Genomic DNA, 17810 nt, shown 5'->3' with positions numbered 1-17810 from the left:
TCGATCAGTTGAAACTATATCGCCTCTTCTACAATTTCCGTTCTGTAGTTAAAGATGGACGGATACATGCTATAAAGCATTTTCAGTATGCCGTATTTAATATATTTCAGGCATTTATTTTTAACTTGTAATAACCCTTCTATGAAGAATGAAGAGCTTGGATTTTTCTTGCTAAGTTACAAAAAAGGGTAAAACGGTGAATACGTCTCCTTCTTTTAAAACTTTCTTGTTAAAATACCTTGGAAACGGAAAATGAATCTTTAATAAACTGGTTTGACATTAATCACATGCAAGCAAATGCAGAAAAAATCAGTTTATAAGTGAAGGAAGCAAATCAAATATGGTAATATTTTTTTTTTTTTCAAATTGACAAAAATGAGAAAATAGGTGAAAATAAAGTTAAACTTTAAGGAATTAATCTTGATAACCTCTTAGGTTTTGACAGTCAGGTTACTAATTTTGTTAAAAGGCAGCAAAACAATTAAATGTCTTGCAAAGATTAAGCAAATTCTGAAATTTTGATACTAGATTACTTATTTTTAAAACATTTGTTAAATCCAACTTCAATTATTGTCTTCTACTTTGGCACTTCTGTAGCAAAAGTGATACAGACACAGGCAAAACTTCAATATTATTTTTCCTTATACAACACATTATTAAACAGAGTTCATATGACATCACTTCATTAAGGTAAACTCAGAACTACTGCGACTGAAAAATTAAAATTGATATATAATATGTCATCAGAAAATTTAAGATCTCTAATCAATTTTAAAGACTTCTCTCTTATCAAAGTTAGAGACTCTTCTTACAATTTTCGATGTGTAAATCGATTACATAATACACAGAGTGAAGACTGTCGGGTATAGCCAAATTCATTTAGGTTTCAGGCTGTCATGGTGTGGAACAGTCTGCCAAATGATACTAGGATCGTTGATAATTACAAGGAATTTGTCTGACAGGTCCGCACCTTGACTGGCGCCACATGTAAATGTGCCACGTGTTTATAGTTTCTGTTTTAGTTTTTATTTAGTTTCTATTGTGCTTTGCTTGTTTTGTCGTCGCAACGCATGTGTTTTACATGTGCCAGGGGCGTGAGAGGTGTTGCACATTTAATTACCTCTCATGAACAGACTCAATCAAACCGAGTCTGCTACTATTATTTTTTGGTTGCATTCTATGCTTCCAGGGGATCCTTTTACAGATTTTATTATATAATATCAGTGCATTTAAATGCTTTTATTTATATGTGTGTGTGTGTGTGTGTGTGATCATTTTTTTTAGCTCGCTTCGTTTTAGCCTGTTGTATGCTGGTAATGTCCATTCAATAGATGTGTAATAGAATTCCGCTTAAGCCAGTGCTAGGGGGCGTGAGAGGTGTTGCACATTTTATTACTTCTCATGAACAGACTCAATCAAACCGAGTCTGCTATTATTTTTTGGTAGCATTCTATACTTCCATGGGATTCTTTTACAGATTTTATTATATAAAATCAGTGCATTTAAATGCTTTTATTTATATGTGTGTGTGTGTGTGTGTGTGTGTGTGTGTGTGTGCGTGTGTTCGTGTGCATGTGCGTGTGCATCTGCGTTTGCATGTGTGTGATCATTTTTATTAGCTCGCTTCGTTTTAGCCTGTTGTATGCTGGTCTTATTTTCTTAGTGTCAGTTATGTTTTATATTGCTTAAATATGCTTTAACATGTATGCATTTTCTTACAGCTATTTCACTTATGCTGAGCTTATTTACCCGTGTTTGTCGGAACATAACTTTAAGCTAATGTTATATGTTGTACTTATGGGGTGTTAAATATTTTTCTTGTATCTTGTTATACACGTAAACACGTAATAAATCTTCTAACACAGCACTCGATTATTAACGAAAATATTTTAATGTATAAAAGAGCATTTTTAAAAACTGGCCAACCTTCAGATAAATATTGCGCTCAGTAATAATATCTCAAACGTTTAATAAAGTCGATCTATACCATTATGTGCTCTTATTCGTTTTACGAACCTCAGATCCCCTTCCTAAATTCCAGTTTGTTTAGTTCTGCCCATTGTTTTCTCGTTTAGGGCAAACTCTTTACTTTATCTGGGGACCAAACGCCGCTCTTCGTGGAATTACACGCTTCAACACGTGTATCATTGAAGGTTCCATGTTCACCGCCGTTTGAATACATCTGCGGATGTCTCTAAATTGCTTTTTGTACTTTTAGCATGTGTAAATGTTGAGGTCTGCTCAACCCGGGGCTAGATGGCGTGGACGGTAGCATGCATTTCCACTACCGTCCATGAACAGGCTCAATCAAACCGAGCCTGCAACATTTTCGATTTTGTCGTGTTGAGCGACCTGTGAAGTTTCCACTTTTTGCTATTTCATAATATGATGATGATATCAATTAAAAGGTCACAAAAATGCACACATTTTTTTTTTTTTAGAATTTACGAGCAATTCATTTTAAGGTTTTTAAAGTGTAAAAATATATCGTAAGAATTATATTATAAATTTCATGTGTTCTGTACGTGTATGTTAAAACTTCTAATAAATAAATTATCAATATCTACGACTATGAAATAAAAAAAAAACACGTAAATTTCCCAAAATTAAAAAAAAACATGCCACTTAAAAATTATTTATATTCTGGTTATATAAATAAGTGGTACCTCAGCATTTACTTGCACGTAATGATAATAATGAATAGTTATACAATAACAACCGGAAAATATATTTCTAAATCCAAACTTTTTCAGCGATTCCCCGTATCGATATTGTTCCCGAATATGGACGTACGGTACGGGTATGGTACGGGGATTAGGAAAACCTCCAAAATAAACTGGCATCTGCTACCTACATGTATGCACCGTTTATTAATTTTCACTTCCGGGTGACAATAAGTTTAAAAGATTTTGACAATGAATAACACTTAGTCCAGTTAATACATTCAGCATTGGTAAGTAGATTATGATGATTGATTGACTCTAGATTTAATTCTTAGTTCATTACGAAGTGCCTCTTGTCTGCCATCACCTGACCCACGGGACCGCCCTCCCGTTTCCAGACCAAACTTTTGAGTAACAGTAGTGACAGTAGTCTAGTGCTAGTGCAAAACGTTTGCTTGTATTTGACTTTCTTTTTTTGTGAATGTATATATCAGCGTATTATAAGCAGATAAAGTCTCCAATGGCCTGGGTATAAATTGACACTTGCCTAGTCTTTCACAAGGACTGGTTTTTTTTTCAGCTGATTCTGTTTCAAGGGAAGCAAGATGGTTTGGTCAAGCCATCTGACATTCTTTTCAAGACTGTTACCCAGGCAGTTAGTCAAAATAATTCAGATTCAGATTGTTTTAAATTTGTGACTGGCAATCTAAACGTCAAAACTTTAAAGGACCAAAATGATGTATATATCACAGTACACAGTCATGTTATGTTATTGGTTTGGCAGTGGCTAGGGTTACGGTACCGTAGTCCTAACCTCTGATGCTAGGATTATGGAAGTTCCGTATTCCTAGACAACCCTATGAGAATAGGCTAGGATTACGGAAGTATTTAAGAGGCAAATCAAATATATGCTAGGACATGCATAAATGATGTTGTAAATTTACTTATTTCACTTAAAGTAGCGACTTTTCATGCCTGCTGTATAATTTCGTGTTATCGTTTAAGGTGATTCTCGGGGTTCCTACGGAAATTTCGAAGTATGAGATATAAGACTGATATTAGGTCTGTATGTACTAACATCTCCTGTCTTTCATTTGGAGAAAAAAGAAAATCGTTCCAAGTCCACATTTCTTTTCAAGAGTGCCACCTGTCGGCATATGTATTTTTCAAGGGAAATTGCCAATTTACTGTAATAATCTCATTAAAATTAATGTTATTACATTTTCTCAAACTCAGGAATATAGCTAAATTCAATGTTATTGTTTACATGTTGCGTTTTGTAAATTATTTCAATTGGAAAATGCTTAGATAAGAGATATCCATAGTAGGGGTGGGGAAAAATAGCGAAAATACTCAATGTATTTCATGGCCGTTTAGCCAAAATAAAATAAAACGGAATGGTCAAAGTTCTTGATTTTCAAATATATTCTTCTTTAATCATTTCTGAACAAGAAAATAAAATAAAAATAGGGGGTCTTCACGGCAGAAGAACAATGGGTTTAATCAGCAATATAGGTACAAAGTCATTGATTACATGTAGATTTGACAAACTGCCTATGTTCTTAACGTAAATCAATGGTGAAATGATATGTGATGATTGACAATTGATAGTTGTTCAATAAAACTTTTCAGCTGATATCTTTCTCTGAAAATGCAAGCAAACACTTCATATTAAAGGGCAACAGAATAAGAATGTTTGAAAGTGTGAGTGTCATCTTTGAACAAAAGAAAGGAAAGCTCTTTCACAACATGGTAGGCATTATCAGAAGAATAATACAAAATATCTACCATGAGATAATTATGTCTCCCCCAGGAGACATACTGTTTTTGCCCTGTCCGTCCGTCCGTACGTCACACTTCATTTCCGAGCAATAACTGGAGAACCATTTGACCTAGAACCTTCAAACTTCATAGGGTTGTAGGGCTGCTGGAGTAGACGACCCCTATTGTTTTTGGGGTCACTCCATCAAAGGTCAAGGTCACAGGGGCCTGAACATTGAAAACCATTTCCGATCAATAACTAGAGAACCACTTGACCCAGAATGTTGAAACTTCATAGGATGATTGGTCATGAAGATTAGATGACCCCTATTGATTTTGGGGTCACTCCATCAAAGGTCAAGGTCACAGGGGCCTGAACATTGAAAACCATTTCCGATCAATAACTAGAGAACCACTTGACCCAGAATGTTGAAACTTGATAGGATGATTGGTCATGAAGAGTAGATGACCCCTATTGATTTTGGGGTCACTCCATCAAAGGTCAAGGTCACAGGGGCCTGAACATTGAAAACCATTTCCAATCAATAACTAGAGAACCACCTGACCCAGAATGTTGAAACTTGATAGGATGATTGGTCATAAAGAGTAGATGACCCTTATTGATTATGGGATCACTCCGTCAAAGGTCAAGGTCACAGGGGCCTGAACATTGAAAACCATTTCTGATCAATAACTAGAGAACCGCTTGACGCAGAATGTTGAAACTTCATAGGATGATTGTACATGCAAAGTAGATGACCCCTATCGATTTTGGGGTCATTCTATAAAAGGTCAAGGTCACAGGGGCCTGAACATTGAAAACCATTTCCGTTCAGTAACTTGAGAACCACTTGACCCAGAATGTTGAAACTTAATAGGATGATTGGTCATAAAGAGTAGATGACCCCTAACGATTTTGGGGTCACTCTGTGAAAGGTCAAGGTCACAGGGGCCTGAACATTGAAAACCATTTCCGGTCAGTAACTTGAGAACCACTTGACCCAGAATGATGAAACTTCGTAGGATGATTGGTCATGCAGAGTAGATGAACCCTAACGATTTTAGGGTCACTCTGTTAAAGGTCAAGGCCACAGGGGCCTGAACATGGAAAACCATTTCCAATCAATAACTTGAGAACCTCTCGACCCAGAATGTTGAAACTTCATAGGATGATTGTTCATGCAGAGTAAATGACCCTTACTGTTTTTGGGGTCACTCCGTTAAAGGTCAAGGTCACAGGGGCCTGAACATTGATAACCAGTTCCGATCAATAACTTGAGAACCACTTGACCTGGAATGTTGAAACTTCATAGGATGATTGAACATGCAGAGTAGATGACCCCTATTGATTTTGGGGTCAGTCTATTAAAGGTCAAGGTCACAGTGGCCTGTTCATGTAAAATCATTTTTGGGAAATAACTTGAGAACCACTTGACCTACAATGTTGAAACTTAATAGGATGATTGGACATGCAGAGTACATGACCCCTATTTATTTTGAGGTCACTTGATCAAAGGTCAGGGTCACAGGAGCCTGAACAGTGACTTGAGAACCACTAGGCCACGAGTGTTGAAATTTAGCGGGATGACTGGACATGCCAAGTAGATGATCCCTATTGCAGCCAACCATCAGTGTCTCTTTGACTTTCGCTCCTGACCCCTATTGACTTCTTGCCTATAGGACTTTGCATTGGGGGAGACATGCGCTTTTTTACAAAAGCATTTTCTAGTTATGAAAGGTTTTCAAATGCAATGTGAAAATAAAAGTAAAATGATGCCGGCAAGCGACCACTTGGACAAATGCCATTTCAATGCCAAACCACGTGTTGAAAATGCCTTTTTTCAAGGGAAGCACCATGCCCCTTTTAGAGTCTGCAGGAAACACTATATGTAAGTTTTATTTGAATGTATGGCCAATTTGTGAAATAATCGGCATTTAAACCTATACATGTAAAGTGTCGGCAGCAGTGATAATTTCATCGGAAATTGCTTCAACTATTTTGGTCTTTCAAGTTTTTTGACGCGAGTGGGGATATTGCCCATATCAAAAAATTATCTCAGTATTTCCTAGGATGGCCTCAAATTAGTTGGACTACAAAGGCAGTGAGCTTTAGTATATTCTGATAACCTTTAATTCTGTTTTGTTACTTTATCTTTTATGGTTAACCAGTTAAATTACTGATATATGCTATGCATTTGATCTCCGGCGTATTGACCAGGTCCCATTAAAGTCACAAATTAGCTATATAGCTAAATCTAGCTATATATAGTTAGAAATAGCTATAAAACTAGTAAGAATTGTTCAATAAATGTCAATATCAAATATCAAATATAAAATAGTTATTATCCTATCAAATGAGACAAAAGACAACCACAAAGAACGGATATCTATGCAGTTTCAGTTTCAATACATGTTGCGAATTTCTGCGGTAAGTCATTTCTAAATTTGTCTTATGATATCATAATATGTATGATGATTCTCACAAGTGAAACATTCACCAATGATTTATCGCAAAATGTTGCTGCTTTTATTGGAAGTGTGACCGCAAATATCTTGGATTTGTGTTATTGTCATGGTTTATAAGATGAAAGACAATAATTGCGTCCGTCGTCTGTCGTCTGACTGTCAACATTTAGCTTGTGTATGCGATAGAGGTTGTAATTTTCAATGATCTTCATGAAATTTGTCAGAATGATAACCTTGATAAAATCTAGGCCAAGTTCGAAAATGGGTCATCTGGGGTCAAAAACTAGGTCACTAGGTCAAATCAAAGAAAAACTTTGTGTATGCGATAGAGGCCTTATTTTTCAACTGATCTTCATGAGGTTTTGTCAGAATGATTACCTTGATAAAATCTAGGCCAAATTTGAAAATGGGTCATCTGGGCTCAAAAACTAGGTCACTATATCAAATCAAAGAAAAACCTTGTGTATGCAATAGACGCTGTATTTTTCAATTGATCTTCATGAAATTTGGTCAGAATGATTGCCTTGATAAAATCTAGGTCGAATTTGAATATGGGTCATCTGGGGTCAAAAAGTAAGTCACTAGGTCAAATCAAAGAAAAACCTGGTGTATGCGATAGAGGCTGTGTTTTTCAATTGATCTTCATGAAAAATGGTCAGAATAATTGCCTTGAAGGAATCTAGGTCAAGTTTGAATATGGGTCATCTGGGTTCAAAAACTAGGTCACTAGGTCAAATCAAAGAAAAACCTTGTGCATGCCATAGAAGCTGTATTTTTCAAATGATCTTCATGAAATTTGATCAGAATGATTGCCTTGATAAAATCTAGGTCTAGTTCGAATATGGGCCATCTGGGATAAAAAAACAAGGTCACTAGGTCAAATCAAAGAAAAACCTTGTGTATGCGATAGAGGCTGTATTTTTCAATTGATCTTCATAAAATTATGTCAGAATGATTGCCTTGATGAAATCTAGGTCGGGTTTGAATATGGGTGATCTGAAATCAAAAACTAGGTCATTAGGTCAAATCAAAGAAAAATCTTGTGTATGCGATAGAGGCTGTATTTTTCAATTGGTCTTCATGAAATTTGGTCAGAATGATTGCCTTGATAAAATCTAGGTAAAGATTGAATATGGGTCATCTGGGTTCAAAAACTAGGTCATATCTAAGAAAATACTTGTTTAAACTCAAGAGACCTCATTTTTGGTCAAATTTTAATGATAATTGGCCAGAATATTTATTTCCATGAAATCACTAGGTCAAACATGTTAACACTGTTATGGTGTGTTTCTCAGGTGAGCGACCTAGGGCCATCTTGGCCCTCTTGTTTACAGAACATCTGATTTTATTTTCTTAGTAACATAAGTAACAAAAGGTAACATCCCTATATAACTCTAGTAACAAAAAAGTCACACACAGTCACATACTGAAATTTAATGATTTTTGACAAAACCTCTGACTTTACTTTCTTAGTATTTAAACAAAAGGTAACATCCCTATATAACTCTAGTAACAAAAAAGTTGCACACAGTCACATACTGAAATTGATTGATTTTTGGCAAAACCTCTGACTTTACTTTCTTAGTATTTAAACAAAAGGTAACATCCCTGTATAACTCTAGTAACAAAAAAGTTGCACACAGTCACATACTGAAATTGATTGATTTTTGACAAACCTCTGACTTTACTTTCTTAGTATTTAAACAAAAGGTAACATCCCTGTATAACTCTAGTAACAAAAAAGTTGCACACAGTCACATACTGAAATTGATTGATTTTTGACAAAACCTCTGACTTTACTTTCTTAGTATTTAAACAAAAGGTAACATCCCTGTATAACTCTAGTAACAAAAAAGTTGCACACAGTCACATACTGAAATTGATTGATTTTTGACAAAACCTCTGACTTTACTTTCTTAGTATTTAAACAAAAGGTAACATCCCTGTAAACTCTAGTAACAAAAAAGTTGCACACAGTCACATACTGAAATTGATTGATTTTTGACAAAACCTCTGACTTTTACTTTCTTAGTATTTAAACAAAAGGTAACATCCCTGTAAACTCTAGTAACAAAAAAGTTGCACACAGTCACATACTGAAATTGATTGATTTTTGACAAAACCTCTGACTTTACTTTCTTAGTATTTAAACAAAAGGTAACATCCCTATATAACTCTAGTAACAAAAAAGTGCACACAGTCACATACTGAAATTGATTGATTTTTGACAAAACCTCTGACTTTACTTTCTTAGTATTTAAACAAAAGGTAACATCCCTGTATAACTCTAGTAACAAAAAAGTCGCACACAGTCACATACTGAAATTGATTGATTTTTGACAAAACCTCTGACTTTACTTTCTTAGTATTTAAACAAAAGGTAACATCCCTGTATAACTCTATAACAAAAAAGTCGCACACAGTCACATACTGAAATTGATTGATTTTTGACAAAACCTCTGACTTTACTTTCTTAGTATTTAAACAAAAGGTAACATCCCTGTATAACTCTAGTAACAAAAAAGTCGCACACAGTCACATACTGAAATTGATTGATTTTTGACAAAACCTCTGACTTTACTTTCTTAGTATTTAAACAAAAGGTAACATCCCTGTATAACTCTAGTAACAAAAACGTCGCACACAGTCACATACTGAAATTGATTGATTTTTGACAAAACCTCTGACTTTACTTTCTTAGTATTTAAACAAAAGGAAACATCCCTGTATAACTCTAGTAACAAAAAAGTCGCACACAGTCACATACTGAAATTGATTGATTTTTGACAAAACCTCTGACTTTACTTTCTTAGTATTTAAACAAAAGGTAACATCCCTGTATAACTCTAGTAACAAAAAAGTCGCACACAGTCACATACTGAAATTGATTGATTTTTGACAAAACCTCTGACTTTACTTTCTTAGTATTTAAACAAAAGGTAACATCCCTGTATAACTCTAGTAACAAAAAAGTTGCACACAGTCACATACTGAAATTGATTGATTTTTGACAAAACCTCTGACTTTACTTTCTTAGTATTTAAACAAAAGGTAACATCCCTGTATAACTCTAGTAACAAAAAAGTTGCACACAGTCACATACTGAAATTGATTGATTTTTGACAAAACCTCTGACTTTACTTTCTTAGTATTTAAACAAAAGGTAACATCCCTGTATAACTCCAGTAACAAAAAAGTTGCACACAGTCACATACTGAAATTGATTGATTTTTGACAAAACCTCTGACTTTACTTTCTTAGTATTTAAACAAAAGGTAACATCCCTGTATAACTCCAGTAACAAAAAAGTTGCACACAGTCACATACTGAAATTGATTGATTTTTGACAAAACCTCTGACTTTACTTTCTTAGTATTTAAACAAAAGGTAACATCCCTGTATAACTCTAGTAACAAAAAAGTTGCACACAGTCACATACTGAAATTGATTGATTTTTGACAAAACCTCTGACTTTACTTTCTTAGTATTTAAACAAAAGGTAACATCCCTGTATAACTCTAGTAACAAAAAAGTTGCACACAGTCACATACTGAAATTGATTGATTTTTGACAAAACCTCTGACTTTACTTTCTTAGTATTTAAACAAAAGGTAACATCCCTGTATAACTCTAGTAACAAAAAAGTTGCACACAGTCACATACTGAAATTTAATGATTTTTGACAAAACCTCTGACTTTACTTTCTTAGTATTTAAACAAAAGGTAACATCCCTGTATAACTCTAGTAACAAAAAAGTTGCACACAGTCACATACTGAAATGACTGATTTTTGACAAAACCTCTGACTTTACTTTCTTAGTATTTAAACAAAAGGTAACATCCCTGTATAACTCTAGTAACAAAAAAGTTGCACACAGTCACATACTGAAATTGACTGATTTTTGACAAAACCTCTGACTTTACTTTCTTAGTATTTAAACAAAAGGTAACATCCCTGTATAACTCTAGTAACAAAAAAGTTGCACACAGTCACATACTGAAATTGACTGATTTTTGACAAAACCTCTGACTTTACTTTCTTAGTATTTAAACAAAAGGTAACATCCCTGTATAACTCTAGTAACAAAAAAGTTGCACACAGTCACATACTGAGATTGATTGATTTTTGACAAAACCTCTGACTTTACTTTCTTAGTATTTAAACAAAAGGTAACATCCCTGTATAACTCTAGTAACAAAAAAGTTGCACACAGTCACATACTGAAATTGATTGATTTTTGACAAAACCTCTGACTTTACTTTCTTAGTATTTAAACAAAAGGTAACATCCCTATATAACTCTAGTAACAAAAAAGTCGCACACAGTCACATACTGAAATTGATTGATTTTTGACAAAACCTCTGACTTTACTTTCTTAGTATTTAAACAAAAGGTAACATCCCTATATAACTCTAGTAACAAAAAAGTCGCACACAGTCACATACTGAAATTTAATGATTTTTGACAAAACCTCTGACTTTACTTTCTTAGTATTTAAACAAAAGGTAACATCCCTGTATAACTCTAGTAACAAAAAAGTCGCACACAGTCACATACTGAAATTTAATGATTTTTGACAAAACCTCTGACTTTACTTTCTTAGTATTTAAACAAAAGGTAACATCCCTGTATAACTCCAGTAACAAAAAAGTCGCACACAGTCACATACTGAAATTGACTGATTTTTGACAAAACCTCTGACTTTACTTTCTTAGTATTTAAACAAAAGGTAACATCCCTATATAACTCTAGTAACAAAAAAGTTGCACACAGTCACATACTGAAATTGATTGATTTTTGACAAAACCTCTGACTTTACTTTCTTAGTATTTACAGTAACAAAAAAGTCGCACACAGTCACATACTGAAATTGACTGATTTTTGACAAAACCTCTGACTTTACTTTCTTAGTATTTAAACAAAAGGTAACATCCCTATATAACTCTAGTAACAAAAAAGTTGCACACAGTCACATACTGAAATTGATTGATTTTTGACAAAACCTCTGACTTTACTTTCTTAGTATTTAAACAAAAGGTAACATCCCTGTATAACTCTAGTAACAAAAAAGTCACACACAGTCACATACTGAAATTATGAGGTTTTGTCAAAAATACATAAATTTCAGATAGTTTTCAAAATCCAGTTTTTGTATACAATCTCAAATCAACTAGTTGCAATCCAGTTGGAAGATTATCTCGCAACCACTGACTAATACAAATATTCCTTTTCTCCAGGGCTACAATCCTTGTTATGGAATAATCTTCCACCTGACATTCCCTTCCTTCCAACCCAGTTCAGTCCCGCTGTTTGCAACATTGAACACACTTCACCATAACCTTGCTCTTCCCCCCTTTTTCTATCTTTTGAATTACTAACAAATTTTTCTTACCCTTTTATTTTGACCCAAATTTCTTTTATTTTCCACTAACAATCTTTGCGGCTTGATGCGCACAAAAGTGTCTAGGTCCCTGTAAAGGGTTAGATAGTATTGGAAGATAGATAAACAGGGTTCCCTGAACCGCTGAATTTGGCGGTCCGGTACAATAATTAGTCACAGTATACACTGTTTAATGAAGCTTGGGAGTCACCGGATGGAAATTACTGCAGTGGGACACAAGCTTTAACTCCATAATTGATTGTTTATACACTTGGTAAATTCCAGAGAGCAGTATTACTGGGTGGAGTCACCTGCTTGTCATAGATAGCCAGTCAGCATTGCCCATTTGCACCATACCGCAAGACAAGACGGCATGTTTATGATCTATGCAATTACGTAGTAGACAATCTCTGATTGTAAACCAACAGCAAAAACTTAAAAAAACACTGAACAGTATGTAAAGTGTTTGAAGTAACTTCAATTGTTTTCTTAATCTTATGTACTAGTTACTTGGCAGAATTAAAGAACATTTTAGAAAAAGTGATACTGGTAATTAGTTAATTATTAATCTTCGAGTAATTTTAAGATGCTGTTAATGTAGTATTACTGTGGTTATTTCTCTGCAAAATTGCAGAGTTCCTTTCAAATTTTGTTACAATGCCAAACATTGTTTAGTGTAGGGGTAAAAAAAAAGAGAGAGAATGCAAGAAAATCCACGGATTTTCATGAAATGTGTTTCCTTTGTAATGCAAGTTGAAGTATGCTTTTGAGAACATACTGAAAAATTTAATATTCTAAGTAGAGGTGCGCGGTATTACCGGTATACCGGTAACCGTGGTACCATCTTCCCGTGGTACGATACCGCGGTACCATCGGGGAATACCGGTATTTTAGGGAAGCACTGGGTCACATATATATAGGTCGCGCTTGTTTGAAGTTCGATTCGTGCACTCGTTTGATAAACCAGTAACGTTTATGAAGGCTTCATCAGATCGTTTTCAAACAAAAAATAATAAATTTCGACTGAACATTTTCCATACTATTTATTTCTTTTTTAATACGTGCAAATACATACTGGGATATTTTAAACTATCATCATTTAAACAAGAAGTCGGGACTCGCCGAATTTAGGCCTAAAAAATGTTGTGGTTCGGGTCACCCGACCCAAACTAGCAAAAGGCTCCGAAAAAAAACATTAACAATTATCGGTAATTATTCTGTTGATAAACTAAGTAATTGGCCTTGTTTTCTCATCATCAATTAAAACCCCCTCAAAGAGCCAAAAGAAGTGTGTCGGAATCATTGCATCTGAAGTGGAGATCAAAGCGGTATAGTTGCCCGAGATTGTCATGCGTCATGTTTTCGCGCCATGTGACACATCACTGTCTGATCGTACCGCCTCGGTTCTTTAAATTGCTGAGAAGAAATCAATAAAAAAAAGTTCCTTCTTTAATTTTTTTTTGAAAGCGAATGTGCAATATCCCGTATTAACTGACAGGTAAATGTGTCAAAAGATAATAGTAGATATCCTACCTCTGTGACTATTTTGCCCTCAAGGAATTTACATTATTGTGAGAAGAATATCTTACATAGTGTCGTGTCAAAAAATAAGTGTACAAAGATTCATTTAATTCTTATTAAAAACCACGACATCATACTGCTTTATTTTAAAACCACATTTCTATCTATGTCCACGAGGTCACGTAACCTATTCTTACGGAAATCTGCTAGCCAAAGATCGTTTTACTCCATGTATTTAAATTGCTGCCGCTATTTCATTATTTAAGATTTTTTAATTCTGTTTTTTTTTGTACTTTCTGGTCAAAAGTCTGAATTGTATGACCATAGTATGTATTATTTATTTACTTTTAGAAATAAAGAAATAATAAAGATCGCGCTGTTTGAAATTTTACAAGTAATTATATGAAAATTCGATGGTTTTTATAGAATTTTGCCTACATTTCTGTCGATATCTTATTAAAATCGTTATAGAATTCAAACTGTATTACTTCTCAAGCGGTGATGAAAATTTGAAGCAATTATATTAAAGAATGAATGCACTACGCGCGTTTTTCGTGTACGTGTCGATATTTAAAACGAAAGTAACGGCGATGAAAATGAGATATTACGATAGGTCGCACGTGCTCGTGGAATGGAAAATTACCGGCATGACCGTATTGATATCTTTACGATTCGCGGGTAAATTCCACGAAATCCAGGTTATTTTTCTGGATGTAATTTCTGAATTTGGTAAGTTACGACGTAAAAACCACTCGCCCGATCGGCCGAGTATGCCGGACGGTCGGACCAGCCTCGACTCGTAAAACGGCGGTCCGCGCCAAAATCTTCCGGTCTTGTCCGTCGGACCGACGAATTTCGCGATGTATGACGTCGAAAAATACAGCAAGATCGGAGCCTTTGCTAGGTAGGGTCGGGTGACCCGAACCACAACATTTTTTTAGGCCTAAATTCGGCGAGTCCCGACTTCTTGTTTATGATGATAGTTTAAAATATCCCAGTGGCGCTATGTATTTGCACGTATTAAAAAAGAAATAAATAGTATGGAAAATGTTCAGTCGAAATTTATTATTTTTTGTTTGAAAACGATCTGATGAAGCCTTCATAAACGTTACTGGTTTATCAAACGGGTGCACGAATCGAACTTCAAACAAGCGCGACCTATATATATATGTGACCCAGTGCTTCCCTAGAGACAATATGGCGTCTTCCGACGAATACACGCTGGTAAAAAATACTAAGGGTCATTAATCTAACTAGTCATAAGTCAAGTTAATATTCCAGTGTATTTTTATGGAGGCATATAGTTTTTGAACCGTCTGTCGGTCTGTCAGTCTGTCAGTCTGTCCGCAATTTTCGTGTCCGGTCCATATCTTTGTCATCGATGGATGGATTTTCAAATAACTTGGCATGAATGTGTACCACAGTAAGACGACGTGTCGCGCGCAAGACCCAGGTCCGTAGCTCAAAGGTCAAGGTCACACTTAGACATTAAAGGATAGTGCATTGATGGGCGTGTCCGGTCCATATCTTTGTCATCGATGGATGGATTTTCAAATAACTTGGCATGAATGTGTACCACAGTAAGACGACGTGTCGCGCGCAAGACCCAGGTCCGTAGCTCAAAGGTCAAGGTCACACTTAGACGTTAAAGGATAGTGCATTGATGGGCGTGTCCGGTCCATATCTTTGTCATCGATGGATGGATTTTCAAATAACTTGGCATGAATGTGTACCACAGTAAGACGACATGTCGCGCGCAAGACCCAGGTCCGTAGCTCAAAGGTCAAGGTCACACTAAGACGTTAAAGGATAGTGCATTTTTCATGATAGTGCATTGATGGGCGTGTCCGGTCCATATCTTTGTCATTCATGCATGGATTTTAAAATTACTACGCATGAATGTGTGACACAGTAAGACGACGTGTCGCGCGCAAGACCCAGCTCCGTAGGTCAAAGGTCCTAAACTCTAACATCGGCCATAACTATTCATTCAAAGTGCCATCGGGGGCATGTGTCATCCTATGGAGACAGCTCTTGTTTTTTCTTTAATTCTAGTCAAGTAAGTAGTCTTCGTTGTTGCTCATAATAAATGAAGTATTTCTGAGAGTTTTTCAATATTTTTATGACCACTACCATAGCTGTAAGTCTTTCGATAAATATGGTGGTATACCGTGGTATATACCGCGGTAATTAGGAAAAAACGTGGTATACCGCAGTATTTTTTTCAAGGCGGTACCCAGCCCTAATTCTAAGGTATACATATGTATCTGAAATGATACATTGTATGTGTCACCATTTTAGTCTTGTATGCTATATTGTTAATAAATAATAAAGTATTGCATTTATCCTATTCCATCTTTACCCTTTTAGCTCACCTGAGCATTGTTTAGGTGAAGTATTGTGATCATTAAATGTCAATCGTCTGTTTATACTTAACTTGTCTGGTACAATAGAGGCCAAGTGAAAATGCAACCTAGGTTCTGCATGAATGTGTTTAGATATCAGTGAATCTTATGACGGTTAAAACTACGTAAAAATGAAAGTCCATTTGTCAACAGTAAGCTATATTATACGTATGTGCTAAGTACTTGTACAATATTTTTCTCATGCAATTGTTTATTTAAATATTAATTACCACTCAGATATTTGCTGTTTTTGTCACAAAAAAGCATTTTCTTTGAATTTGGAGTCATTTTTGCAGTATTTCCTACTATTTTCCAGTATTTTCCGCTTTTTGCAATTTGTAGAGTATTAATTTATATCCCTGGGTAGTCAAACTGGAGATAACTTCACCGATGTTGTATTGACCAACTACTGGTTATGCTTTATAACATCACCCATAACCTAGTTGCTAGTCCTGCTGAATCCTGACAGATCCCAAATAAAAGGATAGGTTGTCTAAACCTTTCTGTGGCATACAAACCCAAACAAGCTCAGAATTTTTTTAAAAGTTTTTTCCTCACTATTGTCCACTGGAACCACATGTATCTCCCTTACATCATCAGTGAAACTACAATTTCATGGCTTGGAACGTTTTTATGACTGAAAAAAAATTCATTATTGTTCAAAATTCTGGTCTATTTATGATTTTCACTGGAGGGAAGTCATAAAATTACAAAATAAATGTGTCTAACACATGGCTAAAGCTGTCTTTGCTCTTCCCTGTGAAAGGTTTTATCCAATTAAAACTGTTGTATATAAAATTTATAATCCTGGGAAATGCCACAATAAATGAAATTGACATTCTGTTTGGCTGACATTTTTGTTTCCAATAAAATTTTCCTCAACAACATTTATTATCCCCCCCCCACCCCCCACCCCTGCAGAAGGCATTGGCGGTCCTGTCCCTTTGACATGGTATAGAGCATATACCACTCAACAAAAAGCTGGAATGCTATTAAACAATAAACTGTTACCGCATGAAAATTAATAATGAATGTAGCTCTACATACACAATGTATTGAAGTATTTAGTAAGGTTAAATACATATGATGAGGGATCTCTACATTTGAAGTAAATATCTTAAAGATAAACTATTTTAGTAAAAGACGGGCATTGGATATCTTTAAATGAGCCAATGGGTTCTGGTGAACTACAAAAATGTTAAGCATTGAAATATAGAAGTCCACTCTCACTAGTCAGATTTGCATCCTCAAGGTCAAGTTGGCACTACGCCTGGGATGCTTGCTACCAGTTACAGCTAGCTACATCACATGTTTTCACTCCTATTTCAGGGTTCTGCAGATTGTAGCCAAGATGTTGCAGCAGATTATAAAGGATATGTACATAGAGCCAGAGCTGCTTTTAGAGCTCTCTGATGAACAGAAACAAATACTCTTCCTGAAAATGAGGGAGGTAGGAAAAGTCACTCTTTAACTCTTCATAGTTTTTAATTGCTTTATTTTGTACAGTACCTTATTGCCATATTTAAGAGGTTTTGATATAGCAGAGATTGTGCATCAAGATCATAATGCTTTAATGTGATTGATTTTGATAACAATTTTGTTCGAGAAATCAT

The 17810-nt window shown here is 35.2% G+C and overlaps 1 protein-coding gene across 1 annotated transcript in view; it reads left to right on the top strand.

The window, feature by feature from the left end:
• The first annotated feature begins 2799 nt into the window (after positions 1–2799).
• LOC123564639 (SH2 domain-containing protein 4B-like) overlaps positions 2800–17810 on the top strand; it is a 55408-nt gene continuing 40397 nt past the window's right edge. The window contains exons 1-2 of the mRNA XM_045358362.2: positions 2800–2953; positions 17527–17647. Coding sequence (XP_045214297.2) covers positions 17549–17647 — 99 coding nt within the window. The 5' untranslated portion in view covers positions 2800–2953; positions 17527–17548. The remainder of the gene's footprint in view (positions 2954–17526; positions 17648–17810) is intronic.

The sequence above is a fragment of the Mercenaria mercenaria genome, chromosome 2, assembly GCF_021730395.1.
Source record: "Mercenaria mercenaria strain notata chromosome 2, MADL_Memer_1, whole genome shotgun sequence".
NCBI classification, from domain to species: Eukaryota; Metazoa; Mollusca; class Bivalvia; order Venerida; family Veneridae; genus Mercenaria; species Mercenaria mercenaria.
This window is presented reverse-complemented; position numbering and strand designations above follow the sequence as displayed.